This window comes from Haliotis asinina, chromosome 5 (assembly GCF_037392515.1).
Source record: "Haliotis asinina isolate JCU_RB_2024 chromosome 5, JCU_Hal_asi_v2, whole genome shotgun sequence".
NCBI classification, from domain to species: domain Eukaryota; kingdom Metazoa; phylum Mollusca; class Gastropoda; order Lepetellida; family Haliotidae; genus Haliotis; species Haliotis asinina.
Genome location: NC_090284.1, coordinates 3,716,098 through 3,731,031, shown reverse-complemented (window position 1 = coordinate 3,731,031; position 14,934 = coordinate 3,716,098). Strand labels below are relative to the sequence as shown.

Genomic DNA, 14,934 nt, shown 5'->3' with positions numbered 1-14,934 from the left:
ATGAGGATGTGCTGGCAATATGAGTGTTGAGTTCATTGCTGCTAAACAGGCAGCAAGGCTCCCTGCTTTCCATATGTTTGAAAAAGTACTAGTATCCGTAAGTACGACCGTGACCTATGGCAGGGGATAGTAATGTACGTATGTGGCTTGTATACGCTCACTGTGGGCAGGCAGTGAGCTTGGGTAAGAGTACCATGTAAGCAGATTATTACTAGTACTATTTACATGACACTCATGTTGGGAATGGAACTGGGGCATGATAACATTGCACTCCGACCACCATGTGTGTGCCCCCTACTTTTCATGTGAGAGCATAATATCTTTGGACAATTTAAGTAACCGATGGGGCTGTAAACTGTGTTCACCTATATTGTCATGTTGATTTGTTTTTCAGTTTGTAACTTCCATGTCTCACATGTTCTAATGATGTGACATGCCTGACAACTGACGGTCCATTTTTTGACTCATGGACTATCGGTGAACAGAGTTTGGCCTGATCATTCTTAGTAAAACAAGAAACACTGTTTGACTGTGAGTGAATCATCCCACCTTTAGTGTTACACCACTTTTAACATATTAGAGACTCTGGGAGAAACATCAAGCATAACACTGTAGTAAGACGGGGCGAGACATGAAGTGTAGCACTGTAGTAGGAAGGGGAGAGACATTAACCGTAACACTGTAGTAAGAGGGGGAGAGACATCAAGTGTAGCACTGTAGTAGGAAGGGGTGAGACATCAAGCATAACACTGTAGTAGGAAGGGGAGAGACATTAACCGTAACACTGTAGTAGGAAGGGGAGAGACATTAACCGTAACACTGTAGTAAGACGGGGAGAGACATCAAGTGTAGCACTGTGGTAGGCAGGGGTGAGACATCAAGCATAACACTGTAGTAGGAAGGGGAGAGACATTAACCGTAACACTGTAGTAAGAGGGGGAGAGACGTTATCCGTAACACTGTAGTAGGAGGGGGAGAGACATCAAGCATAACACTGTTGTAAGAGGAGGAGAAACATCAAGTGGAGCACTGTAGTAGGAGGAGGAGAAACGTCAAGCGTAACACTGTGGTAGGAAGGGGAGAGACATCAATCATAGCATTGTAGTAGGAGGTGCGAGAGAGACATCAATTCTAACAATAGTAATAAAGGAGAGGCATCAAGCATAACATTAAAATAGAAAGGAAGAGAGCCACCAAGCATAACACTGTAGTTGGAAGGGGAGAGGCATCAAGCATAACCATATACTAGAGGGAGAGATACATCAAGTATGACACTGGTAGAAAAAGAGAGACATCAAGCGTAACACTAGTAGGAAGGTGAGAGACATCAAGTTTAACACAGGTAGGAAAGGAGAGACATCTAGTGCAACGCTGTAGCAGGAAGGGGAGAGACATTGTGGTAACAGTGTAGTAGGGTTAGAGATACATCAAGCATAACACTTTAATAAGAAGGGAGAGAGGCATCAAGCGTAACACTGTAGTAGGAAGGGAGAGAGCCATCAAGCATAACACTGTTTCAGTGGTGATAAATACGTAACAAATGTAGCACTGTTATAGGAGGGAAGTGGGGTCAGATACCTCTAGATAACACTATTGTTGTGGTTACAGATACCCCAATAATAACACTGTTAAGGGAAGGGTCAGATACCCCAAGTGTAACACTGTTGAAGGAGGGAACAGATACCTCAAGTGTAACATTGATAGGGGGGGCCAGATACCTCAAGTGTAACATTGTTGAAGGAGGGGCCAGATGCCTCAAGTGTCACACTGTTGAAGGAGGGGCCAGATACCTCAAGTGTAACACTGTTGAAGGAGGGAACATATACCTCAAGTGTAACATTGTTAAAGGAGGGGCCAGATACCTCAAATGTAACACTGATGAAGGAAGGGGCGGATACCTCTAGTGTAACACTGATGAAGGAAGCGGCAGATACCTCAAGTGTAACATTGTTAAAGGAGGGGCCAGATACCTCAAGTGTAACATTGTTAAAGGAGGGGCCAGATACCTCAAGTGTAACATTGTTAAAGGAGGGGCCAGATATCTCAAGTGTAACACTGTTAAAGGAGGGGCCAGATATCTCAAGTGTAACACTGTTAAAGGAGGGGCCAGATACCTCAAGTGTAACACTGTTGAAGGAAGGGTCAGATATCTCAGGTGTAATACTGATGAAGGAAGGGGCAGATGCCTCTATTGTAACACTGATGAAGGAAGGGGCATATACCTCAAGTATAACACTGATGAAGGAAGGGGAAGATACCTCAAGTGTAACATTGTTAAAGGAGGGGCCAGATACCTCAGGTGTAACATTGTTAAAGGAGGGGCCAAATACCTCAAGTGTAACACTGTTGAAGGAGGGAATAGATACCTCAAGTGTAACATTGTTAAAGGAGGGGCCAGATACCTGAAGTGTAACGCTGTTGAAGGAAGGGTCATATATCTCAGGTGTAACACTGATGGAGGAAGGGTCAGATACCTCAAGTGTAATACTGATGAAGGAAGGGGCATATACCTCAAGTGTAACACTGATGAAGGAAGGGTCAGATACCTCAAGTGTAACACTGATGAAGGAAGGGGCAGATACCTCAAGTGTAACACTGATGAAGGAAGGGGCATATACCTGAAGTGTAACATTGTTAAAGGAGGGGCCAGATGCCTCAAGTGTAACTGCTGTAGGAAGGAATAGGTACCTCAAGTGTACAATTATTGTAGGATATATCAGACGCCTAGCTAAAAGGAATGGATTTGTAGAATGGACCAGACACAAATTATGATGTAACATCAATCCGCCAGTTGGATACTATGCGCTATTCCACAAAACATGTATTCCTGACCACATCCTGTCTGCAATGTCTGTGACGCCTACTTCCGCCCCTGCTCACAAAGTCAACATGAATATGGCATATTGTAGGTGTCAGCTTCCGTTTATGTTCAGATGGGACTGGCATCCTGTGTGACTGCAGGGGTCTTTATATCGCCTATACATAGTAACTGCATGTCGACGGAATAGTTACATGGAGGAAAAAAGTCGTTTGACAATTCCAGGAAAATGTTTGAATGCATTAAACGATTAGCATTCACCCGGAGGAAACTTGTCGAAAATATACTTCTGCGTGTTTCGTTGTAGCAGTTCTTGAACTCCTGTTACCTGCAGCAGTGACAAGCACCTGAAGATGAGGGTGAACAAGTCAGATTGCGGGTGCTATGTTAGGTTGACGCCGCAATAGTCATCAACAGTTATACCGAGGAAGCAAACGTAAGATGCATACTGGACATAACGAGCCTGTCAAGGATAGAGTCACTGAAGTGATTCAGGAAATCTGAAGGACAGCTGCGTTACTTTGAGGCGGTGGTGAGGTCCCGTACTGAAGTAAAAGGTCGGTGTTGCCGCCACTGCCTTCAATGGTCGCGTACCATTTAACGACTTCTACACAGGACTGATACTGACTTTGACGAAAGTGGTATTTTGTGAAATCCATGATGAGCAACTACATGTATGGCAGGCTGGTAAAGCTGGTCTATGACGAACAGGTACGTCCAGGAATATAGCGTTAGGTCGGTTGTATGTACAGGGATATTGCATTGGTGCGATTGTACGTCCAGGGATATAGTGTTAGTCTGATTGTACGTCCAGGGATATAGCGTTAGTGTGATTGTACGTCCAGGGGTATAGTGTTAGTGTGACTGTACGTCCAGGGATATAGTGTAAGACCGATTGTACGTCCAGGGGATTTGCTTTACTGTGATTGTACGTCCAAGGGATTTGCTTTACTGTGATTGTACGTCCAGGGGATTTGCTTTACTGTGATTGTACGTCCAGGGGATTTGCTTTACTGTGATTGTACGTCCAGAGGATTTGCTTTACTGTGATTGTACGTCCAGGGGTATAGTGTTAGTTTGATTGCACGTCAGGGATGTAGCGTTAGTGTGATTGTACGTCCAAGGATATAGTGTTAGTCTGATTGTACGTCCAGGGATATAGTGTTAGACCGATTGTACGTCCAGGGGTTTTGCTTTACTGTGATTGTACGTCCAGGGATATGGTGTTAGTGTGATTGTACGCCCAGGCATATAGTGTTAGGCCGATTGTACGTCCAGGGGATTTGCTTTACTGTGATTGTACGTCCAGGGATATAGTGTTAGTCTGATTGTACGTCCAGGGATATAGCGTTAGTGTGATTGTACGTCCAGGGGTATAGTGTTAGTGTGACTGTACGTCCAGGGATATAGTGTTAGACCGATTGTACGTCCAGGGGATTTGCTTTACTGTGATTGTACGTCCAGAGGATTTGCTTTACTGTGATTGTACGTCCAGGGGATTTGCTTTACTGTGATTGTACGTCCAGGGATATAGTGTTAGTGTGATTGTACGTCCAGGGATATAGTGTTAATGTGATTGTACGTCCAGGGATATAGTGTTAGTCTGATTGTACGTCCAGGGATATAGTGTTAGACCGATTGTACGTCCAGGGGTTTTGCTTTACTGTGATTGTACGTCCAGGGATATGGTGTTAGTGTGATTGTACGCCCAGGGATATAGTGTTAGACCGATTGTACGTCCAGGGGATTTGATTTACTGTGATTGTACGTCCAAGGGATTTGCTTTACTGTGATTGTACGTCCAGGGGATTTGCTTTACTGTGATTGTACGTCCAGGGATATAGTGTTAGTCTGATTGTACGTCCAGGGATATAGCGTTAGTGTGATTGTACGTCCAGGGGTATAGTGTTAGTGTGACTGTACGTCCAGGGATATAGTGTTATACCGATTGTACGTCCAGGGATATAGTGTTAGTTTGATTGCACGTCAGAGGTATAGCGTTAGTGTGATTGTACGTCCAGGGGTTTTGCTTTACTGTGATTGTACGTCCAGGGGATTTGCTTTACTGTGATTGTACGTCCAGGGGTATGGCGTTAGTTTGATTGTACGTCCAGGGGTTTTGCTTTACTGTGATTGTACGTCCACGGGTATAGCGTTAGTTTGATTGTACGTCCAGGGGATTTGCTTTACTGTGATTGTACGTCCAGAGGATTTGCTTTACTGTGATTGTGCGTCCAGGGGTATAGTGTTAGTTTGATTGCACGTCAGGGATATAGCGTTAGTGTGATTGTACGTCCAGGGATATAGTGTTAGTCTGATTGTACGTCCAGGGATATAGTGTTAATGTGATTGTACGTCCAGGGATATAGTGTTAGTCTGACTGGACGTCCAGGGATATAGTGTTAGACCGATTGTACGTCCAGGGGTTTTGCTTTACTGTGATTGTACGTCCAGGGATATGATGTTAGTGTGATTGTACGCCCAGGCATATAGTGTTAGACCGATTGTACGTCCAGGGGATTTGCTTTACTGTGATTGTACGTCCAGGGATATAGTGTTAGTCTGATTGTACGTCCAGGGATATAGCGTTAGTGTGATTGTACGTCCATGGGTATAGTGTTAGTCTGACTGTACGTCCAGGGATATAGTGTTAGACCGATTGTACGTCCAGGGGATTTGCTTTACTGTGATTGTACGTCCAAGGGATTTGCTTTACTGTGATTGTACGTCCAGGGGATTTGCTTTACTGTGATTGTACGTCCAGGGGATTTGCTTTACTGTGATTGTACGTCCAGAGGATTTGCTTTACTGTGATTGTACGTCCAGGGGTATAGTGTTAGTTTGATTGCACGTCAGGGATATAGCGTTAGTGTGATTGTACGTCCAAGGATATAGTGTTAGACCGATTGTACGTCCAGGGGTTTTGCTTTACTGTGATTGTACGTCCAGGGATATGGTGTTAGTGTGATTGTACGCCCAGGCATATAGTGTTAGACCGATTGTACGTCCAGGGGATTTGCTTTACTGTGATTGTACGTCCAGGGATATAGTGTTAGTCTGATTGTACGTCCAGGGATATAGCGTTAGTGTGATTGTACGTCCAGGGGTATAGTGTTAGTGTGACTGTACGTCCAGGGATATAGTGTTAGACCGATTGTACGTCCAGGGGATTTGCTTTACTGTGATTGTACGTCCAAGGGATTTGCTTTACTGTGATTGTGCGTCCAGGGGTATAGTGTTAGTTTGATTGCACGTCAGGGATATAGCGTTAGTGTGATTGTACGTCCAAGGATATAGTGTTAGTCTGATTGTACGTCCAGGGATATAGTGTTAGACCGATTGTACGTCCAGGGGATTTGCTTTACTGTGATTGTACGTCCACGGGTATAGCGTTAGTTTGATTGTACGTCCAGGGGTATAGCGTTAGTTTGATTGTACGTCCAGGGGTTTTGCTTTACTGTGATTGTACGTCCACGGGTATAGCGTTAGTTTGATTGTACGTCCAGGGGTATAGCGTTAGTGTGATTGTACGTCCAGGGGTTTTGCTTTACTGTGATTGTACGTCCAGGGGATTTGCTTTACTGTGATTGTACGTCCAGGGGTATAGCGTTAGTTTGATTGTACGTCCAGGGGTTTTGCTTTACTGTGATTGTACGTCCACGGGTATAGCGTTAGTTTGATTGTACGTCCAGGGGTATAGCGTTAGTCTGATTGTACGTCCAGGGGTTTTGCTTTACTGTGATTGTACGTCCAGGGGTATAGCGTTAGTTTGATTGCACGTCAGGGGTATAGCGTTAGTGTGATTGTACGTCCAGGTGATTTGCTTTACTGTGATTGTACGTCTAGGGGTATAGCGTTAGTTTGATTGTACGTCCAGGGATATAGTGTTAGACCGATTGCACGTCCAGGGGTTTTGCTTTACTGTGATTGTACGCCCAGGCATATAGCGTTGGTTTTTACTGTACGCCCAGGGCCCATGTTGTTCTGATTGTACGTCCAAGTGTATGGTATTAGTCTGATTGTACGTCCAAGTGTATGGTATTAGTCTGATTGTACGTCCAAGTGCATGGTATTAGTCTGATTGTACGCCCATGAGTTTAGCTTTAATTTGATTTTACGTCCAGGGGGTTTAGCGTTAGTCTCATTGTACATCAAGGGATATATCGGTAGTCTGATCGTATCTCCAAGGATGTAGCGTTAGTCTGATTCTACGTCCAAGGATATAGCGCGTCAATCTGTCTGGGAGTTTAGCTTTAGTGTAATGGTAGGTACATGTAGATATACAGCGTTACTTTGATTGTACGTCCACACAGTGGCTGGTTCATTTCGCATGACGAAAAACGCAAGTAAAATTACCTACTCAGGGCATGCGTTAGTCTGTCAGTACGTCTAGGTGTAGAGCCTTGGAGTGCCAACACGTTCAAATACATTGTTTATTGTGTCGTGCAGGTACAGACTTTCGGATGTCAGTACAGCATGCCGCTACAGACTACGTGGTTGTCATGTAAATATACAAGTGACATAAAATGGAAACGGTTACTGTGAATATAAGTGTCACGGACGTCAACATGAACTACAGCAACTGCAGTGCTGCTTCCGCTGACACGATGTCCGCCGTGGAAGTGGTCACCGTCCTCATCAATCTGGTGTTGTGTGTGATCATCTGTGCAGGCAATACGCTGACCATTGTCGCCGTGTGGAAGACCGTCTCTCTGCGCACTGTGCCAAACATGTACGTGGTGTCTCTAGCCGTCGCGGACCTCCTTGCCGGGTTCATGTCATTGTACCAGTGTGTAAAATTCCTTCCAGACATGCAGAAAATATTTGACTGCTATAAATTTATGTGTCTGACTCGACACATGCTGCTTGTGACTTCACTCGGAGCTTCTGTGCTGACCATGGTTGTGCTGGCAGTTGACCGGCTAGTGTATATTAAATTCTGTCTATATTATGACCGGATGATAACCCCACGCCGAGCGCTTGTGATTCTGGGTGCCGCGTGGGGTTTGGCCATCCTAGTGGGGAGCGTCTCTCTTTATCACAACTCGTGGGAAACAGCGTCTCAATGTACAATGTTCGAAGTATTCACTATCTACCTCCACCTGTACACCCTGGTCCCGGCATACATTGTCTGCTGTATCGTTATCGCTTGCTGCTACTTGTACATCGGCTACATCTGCTACAGACATCGTCGTGACATTTTACGTCAGGAGCAGCTGACGGCACCAGACGTCGCCCACACATCGTCACGACTTCGTCAGGGGTGGAAACTGATACAGTTGTTCATGATGGTTTTCGGGACTTTCATTGTGTGCTGGACGCCGTGCATGGTGGCGTTAGCTGTCGGTTACACCAGTGGAATCAGCACAGACGTCATGAACTTTCTCGTTCCCCTCGCAGTGGCCAACTGCGGCATGAACTTCTTCATCTACGCTTTCAAAAACTCAGACTTTAGGCGTGCGTTTAAGAACATTCTGTGTGGAAGACATCGTAAGGCAGATGACTATTAGTTTTCTGCTGTGGTAATATTGCGTCGAGATGCTCCATTGTTTACTAATAATGAGTAAATGTGTTTGATGACGTTTATTGACCTGCACAGGGCGCCTTATGTCCAGCACGGGTCGTGTAAAATATTCAGTGGTTTGACGATTGCATCAGAATGCTGTATCATTTCCAACATTATATATTTAGTGTTTTCTATAAATATTGTCTACCATACAACTCTCACAGCGGACTCTCTAAGGTAGTGTAAGTGGCGAGATTCGGTGTGGCTGTACCCATGTCAGTTCCGTCTGTTTACAGTGCGTCGGCAGATTACTGTGTCCAAGATAAACTTATCCATCATTGATGTTACATAGCTAGGAACATAATGTAGTAGAATAAACAAGTGTCCTATCGTGGCTTTAGAAAATCGATCAGTAAGTCTGGCTGTCGGTAGGAGACGTGCGAAGGCAAAATGTATGAGTGAGTGAGTCAGCTGGTCAGCTGGACTTAAAACAGCTTTGATCAGTATGCCTGATGTGGAAGGAATGCTGGACATTGTGTAGCATTGAAACGTTTACTACTTTGGCGAGACCTGCGAACGTTGGAAGGTGATTGATTTTCAGCATTGAAACGTTTACTACTTTGGCGAGACCTGCGAACGTTGGAAGGTGAATGATTTTCAGCATTGAAACGTTTACTACTTTGGCGAGACCTGCGAACGTTGGCGAGACCTGCGAACGTTGGAAGGTGATTGATTTTCAGCATTGAAACATTTACTACTTTGGCGAGACCTGCGAACGTTGGCGAGACCTGCGAACGTTGGAAGGTGATTGATTTTCAGCATTGAAACGTTTACTACTTTGGCGAGACCTGCGAACGTTGGAAGGTGATTGATTTTCAGCATTGAAACGTTTACTACTTTGGCGAGACCTGCGAACGTTGGAAGGTGATTGATTTTCAGCATTGAAACGTTTACTACTTTGGCGAGACCTGCGAACGTTGGAAGGTGATTGATTTTCAGCATTGAAACGTTTACTACTTTGGCGAGACCTGCGAACGTTGGAAGGTGAATGATTTTCAGCATTGAAACGTTTACTACTTTGGCGAGACCTGCGAACGTTGGAAGGTGATTGATTTTCAGCATTGAAACGTTTACTACTTTGGCGAGACCTGCGAACGTTGGAAGGTGATTGATTTTCAGCATTGAAACGTTTACTACTTTGGCGAGACCTGCGAACGTTGGAAGGTGATTGATTTTCAGCATTGAAACGTTTACTACTTTGGCGAGACCTGCGAACGTTGGAAGGTGATTGATTTTCAGCATTGAAACGTTTACTACTTTGGCGAGACCTGCGAACGTTGGAAGGTGATTGATTTTCAGCATTGAAACGTTTACTACTTTGGCGAGACCTGCGAACGTTGGAAGGTGATTGATTTTCAGCATTGAAACGTTTACTACTTTGGCGAGACCTGCGAACGTTGGAAGGTGATTGATTTTCAGCATTGAAACGTTTACTACTTTGGCGAGACCTGCGAACGTTGGAAGGTGATTGATTTTCAGCATTGAAACGTTTACTACTTTGGCGAGACCTGCGAACGTTGGAAGGTGATTGATTTTCAGCATTGAAACGTTTACTACTTTGGAGAGACCTGCGAACGTTGGAAGGTGATTGATTTTCAGCATTGAAACGTTTACTACTTTGGCGAGACCTGCGAACGTTGGAAGGTGATTGATTTTCAGCATTGAAACGTTTACTACTTTGGCGAGACCTGCGAACGTTGGAAGGTGATTGATTTTCAGCATTGAAACGTTTACTACTTTGGCGAGACCTGCGAACGTTGGCGAGACCTGCGAACGTTGGAAGGTGATTGATTTTCAGCATTGAAACGTTTACTACTTTGGCGAGACCTGCGAACGTTGGAAGGTGAATGATTTTCAGCATTGAAACGTTTACTACTTTGGCGAGACCTGCGAACGTTGGAAGGTGATTGATTTTCAGCATTGAAACGTTTACTACTTTGGCGAGACCTGCGAACGTTGGAAGGTGATTGATTTTCAGCATTGAAACGTTTACTACTTTGGCGAGACCTGCGAACGTTGGAAGGTGATTGATTTTCAGCATTGAAACGTTTACTACTTTGGCGAGACCTGCGAACGTTGGAAGGTGATTGATTTTCAGCATTGAAACGTTTACTACTTTGGCGAGACCTGCGAACGTTGGAAGGTGATTGATTTTCAGCATTGAAACGTTTACTACTTTGGCGAGACCTGCGAACGTTGGAAGGTGATTGATTTTCAGCATTGAAACGTTTACTACTTTGGCGAGACCTGCGAACGTTGGAAGGTGATTGATTTTCAGCATTGAAACGTTTACTACTTTGGCGAGACCTGCGAACGTTGGAAGGTGATTGATTTTCAGCATTGAAACGTTTACTACTTTGGAGAGACCTGCGAACGTTGGAAGGTGATTGATTTTCAGCATTGAAACGTTTACTACTTTGGAGAGACCTTCGTACACTGGAAGGTGATTGATTTTCATCAATGAGCTACCTTGACGGGGATGGGAAGATGTTGGCAGGGGGTTTGTCTGTAACAGAGCAGTGTCGAACAGATCTCCAAAGACCAGGTTTTACACAAATGGCATACCTCCACGATGCAGAGCCTCAGGTCTTCTTTTTACCGTATCCTTAAAAAATAAATATAGAATTAGAGAGATATCTCTTTCTACCAAAACATCTTCCTCGATTTTACGATTCAGAACAATAATCACCACCTCCCTATAGACGTTGGCCGCAGGGCAAATGTTCCTACAGAATATCGTCTGTGTAGTTTATGTAGCTCTCATGCAGTGTGAGATGAACTCCATTATCTGTTCAAATGCGATGCTTTAACAGTACAAACATGTTTACCTTACCTGAATTCAATAAACTTGTGAAAAGTCGTCAAACTGTTTTCGTTTACACAAGCGCACAATCTTAACAATCTTGCTATGTACATTAATGTAAAATTTAAGTCTACAAAGATACATTAACTTTTGGTTCTCTTTCGCTTTTATCTGCCATTTTGGCATGTGTATAATTATATGACTACAGTAGTATTGTATTCTAATGTACCACCGTTGGTGGTGATTTGAGAGGAAAGATCCCCTTGAAGATCCGGGGTAGAACAGGTCTTTAGCAACCCATGCTTGGAAACATAACACTAACCTGGCTGTCGTGACAGGCGATTAACAGGATAGTTTGGACGGGCTTACTGACTTGGTTGACACATATCATCGGTTCCCAGTTGCACAGATCGATGCTCATGCTGTTTGTCACTGGAATGTCTGGTCGAGTCTCGGTTATTTACAGACCGCCTCCGTAAGGCTGGAATATTGCTGAGTGCGGCGTAAAACTGAACTGACTAACTCACCCAGTGTCAGCAGTATTGAAGATATTTTACCGCAGCTTCAAACAGTTGACACCATTACTATACTACCGTATAGCTTTAAATGCTTTCTTCATCTTTTGTGTTGGATGTACTCAAATTGCGGGTACACCAAAACTATTGACGGCCACGTGGACATGCATTACCGAACATATTACTGGATACATACTTGATATACAGGCAATATTTGGTGTTACTGGACATGTTGTACATATGCATGCATTGTCGAACATATTACTGGACACATACTTGACATAAAGGCAATACTTGGTGTTACTGGACATGTTGTACATATGCATGCATTGTTGAACATATTACTGGACACATACTTGACATAAAGGCAATACTTGGTGTTACTGGACATGTTGTACATATGCATGCATTGTCGAACATATTACTGGACACATACTTGACATAAAGGCAATACTTGGTGTTACTGGACATGTTGTACATATGCATGCATTGTCGAACATATTACTGGACACATACTTGACAGAAAGGCAATACTTGGTGTTACTGGACATGTTATACATATGCATGCATTGTCGAACATATTACTGGATACATACTTGATATACAGGCAATATTTGGTGTTACTGGACATGTTGTACATATGCATGCATTGTCGAACATATTACTGGACACATACTTGACATAAAGGCAATACTTGGTGTTACTGGACATGTTGTACATATGCATGCATTGTCGAACATATTACTGGACACATACTTGACAGAAAGGCAATACTTGGTGTTACTGGACATGTTATACATATGCATGCATTGTCGAACATATTACTGGACACATACTTGACATAAAGGCAATACTTGGTGTTACTGGACATGTTATACATATGCATGCATTGTCGAACATATTACTGGACACATACTTGACAGAAAGGCAATACTTGGTGTTACTGGACATGTTATACATATGCATGCATTGTCGAACATATTACTGGACACATACTTGACATAAAGGCAATACTTGGTGTTACTGGACATGTTATACATATGCATGCATTGTCGAACATATTACTGGACACATACTTGACATAAAGGCAATACTTGGTGTTACTGGACATGTTATACATATGCATGCATTGTTGAACATATTACTGGACACATACTTGACATAAAGGCAATACTTGGTGTTACTGGACATGTTATACATATGCATGCATTGTCGAACATATCACTGGACACATACTTGATATAAAGGCAATATTTGGTGTTACTGGACATGTTATACATATGCATGCATTGTCGAACATATTACTGGACACATACTTGACAGAAAGGCAATACTTGGTGTTACTGGACATGTTATACATATGCATGCATTGTCGAACATATTACTGGACACATACTTGACAGAAAGGCAATACTTGGTGTTACTGGACATGTTATACATATGCATGCATTGCCGAACATATTACTGGACACATACTTGACAGAAAGGCAATACTTGGTGTTACTGGACATGTTATACATATGCATGCATTGTCGAACATATCACTGGACACATACTTGATATAAAGGCAATATTTGGTGTTACTGGACATGTTGTACATATGCATGCATTGTCGAACATATCACTGGACACATACTTGACATAAAGGCAATACTTGGTGTTACTGGACATGTTATACATATGCATGCATTGTCGAACATATTACTGGACACATACTTGACAGAAAGGCAATACTTGGTGTTACTGGACATGTTATACATATGCATGCATTGTCGAACATATCACTGGACACATACTTGATATAAAGGCAATATTTGGTGTTACTGGACATGTTATACATATGCATGCATTGTCGAACATATTACTGGACACATACTTGACAGAAAGGCAATACTTGGTGTTACTGGACATGTTATACATATGCATGCATTGTTGAACATATTACTGGACACATACTTGACATAAAGGCAATACTTGGTGTTACTGGACATGTTATACATATGCATGCATTGTCGAACATATTACTGGACACATACTTGACATAAAGGCAATATTTGGTGTTACTGGACATGTTGTACATATGCATGCATTGTCGAACATATCACTGGACACATACTTGACATAAAGGCAATATTTGGTGTTACTGGACATGTTGTACATATGCATGCATTGTCGAACATATCACTGGACACATACTTGATATAAAGGCAATATTTGGTGTTACTGGACATGTTATACATATGCATGCATTGTCGAACATATCACTGGACACATACTTGATATAAAGGCAATACTTGGTGTTACTGGACATGTTATACATATGCATGCATTGTCGAACATATCACTGGACACATACTTGATATAAAGGCAATATTTGGTGTTACTGGACATGTTATACATATGCATGCATTGTTGTACATGTTACTGGACACAATTGATATACAGGCAATGCTTGGTGTTTCTGGACATATTAGAAATATACATGCATTAGTGAGTGAGTGAGTTTAGTTCTACGCCGCACTCAACAATATTCCAGGTATATGGCGGCGGTCTGTAAATAATCGAGTCTGGACCAGACAACCCAGTGATCAACAACATTAGCATCGATCTGTGCAAAAGGGAACCGATGACATGTGCCAACCAAGTCAGTGAGCCTGACCACCCGATCCCGTTAGTCGCCTCTTACGTCAAGCAGAGTCGCCTTTTATTGCAAGCATAGGTTGCTGAAGGCCTATTCTACCCCGGACCTTCACGGGTCATTACTGAAAACATCACTGGACACATACTTGATATGCGGGCAATATGTGATGTTACTGGACATATACATATGCATGCATTGCTGAAGATATTACTGGACACATAATTGATATGTAGCCAATATCTGGTGTTACGTACTGGACATAAAATTTATTTACATGTATTACTGAACACATTGACTGTGATATACTGGCAATACTTGGTGTTCTGGAAAAGAAATTACACATACATGTGTTACTGACTATGTTATTTTCGATGACTTGACACATACTTGATATACAGGCAGCACTTGATGTTACTGGACATGTTATACCTGTGCATGCATTACTGAACACATTCCTTTACACGTACTTGATGTGCAGGCAATGCTTTGTGTTGCTGGACATATTACACCTGTGCATGCATTACTGAACATATTCCTTGACACATAATTAATATACTGACAATACCTGATGTTGCTGGACATATTATTCAC

At 42.9% G+C, this 14,934-nt stretch overlaps 1 protein-coding gene across 1 annotated transcript in view; it reads left to right on the top strand.

Moving 5' to 3' along the window:
- The first annotated feature begins 3,462 nt into the window (after positions 1-3,462).
- LOC137283526 (adenosine receptor A3-like) overlaps positions 3,463-14,934 on the top strand; it is a 147,450-nt gene continuing 135,978 nt past the window's right edge. The window contains exons 1-2 of the mRNA XM_067815079.1: positions 3,463-3,529; positions 7,268-8,321. Of these exons, the coding sequence (XP_067671180.1) occupies positions 7,345-8,321 (977 nt within the window). The 5' untranslated portion in view covers positions 3,463-3,529; positions 7,268-7,344. The remainder of the gene's footprint in view (positions 3,530-7,267; positions 8,322-14,934) is intronic.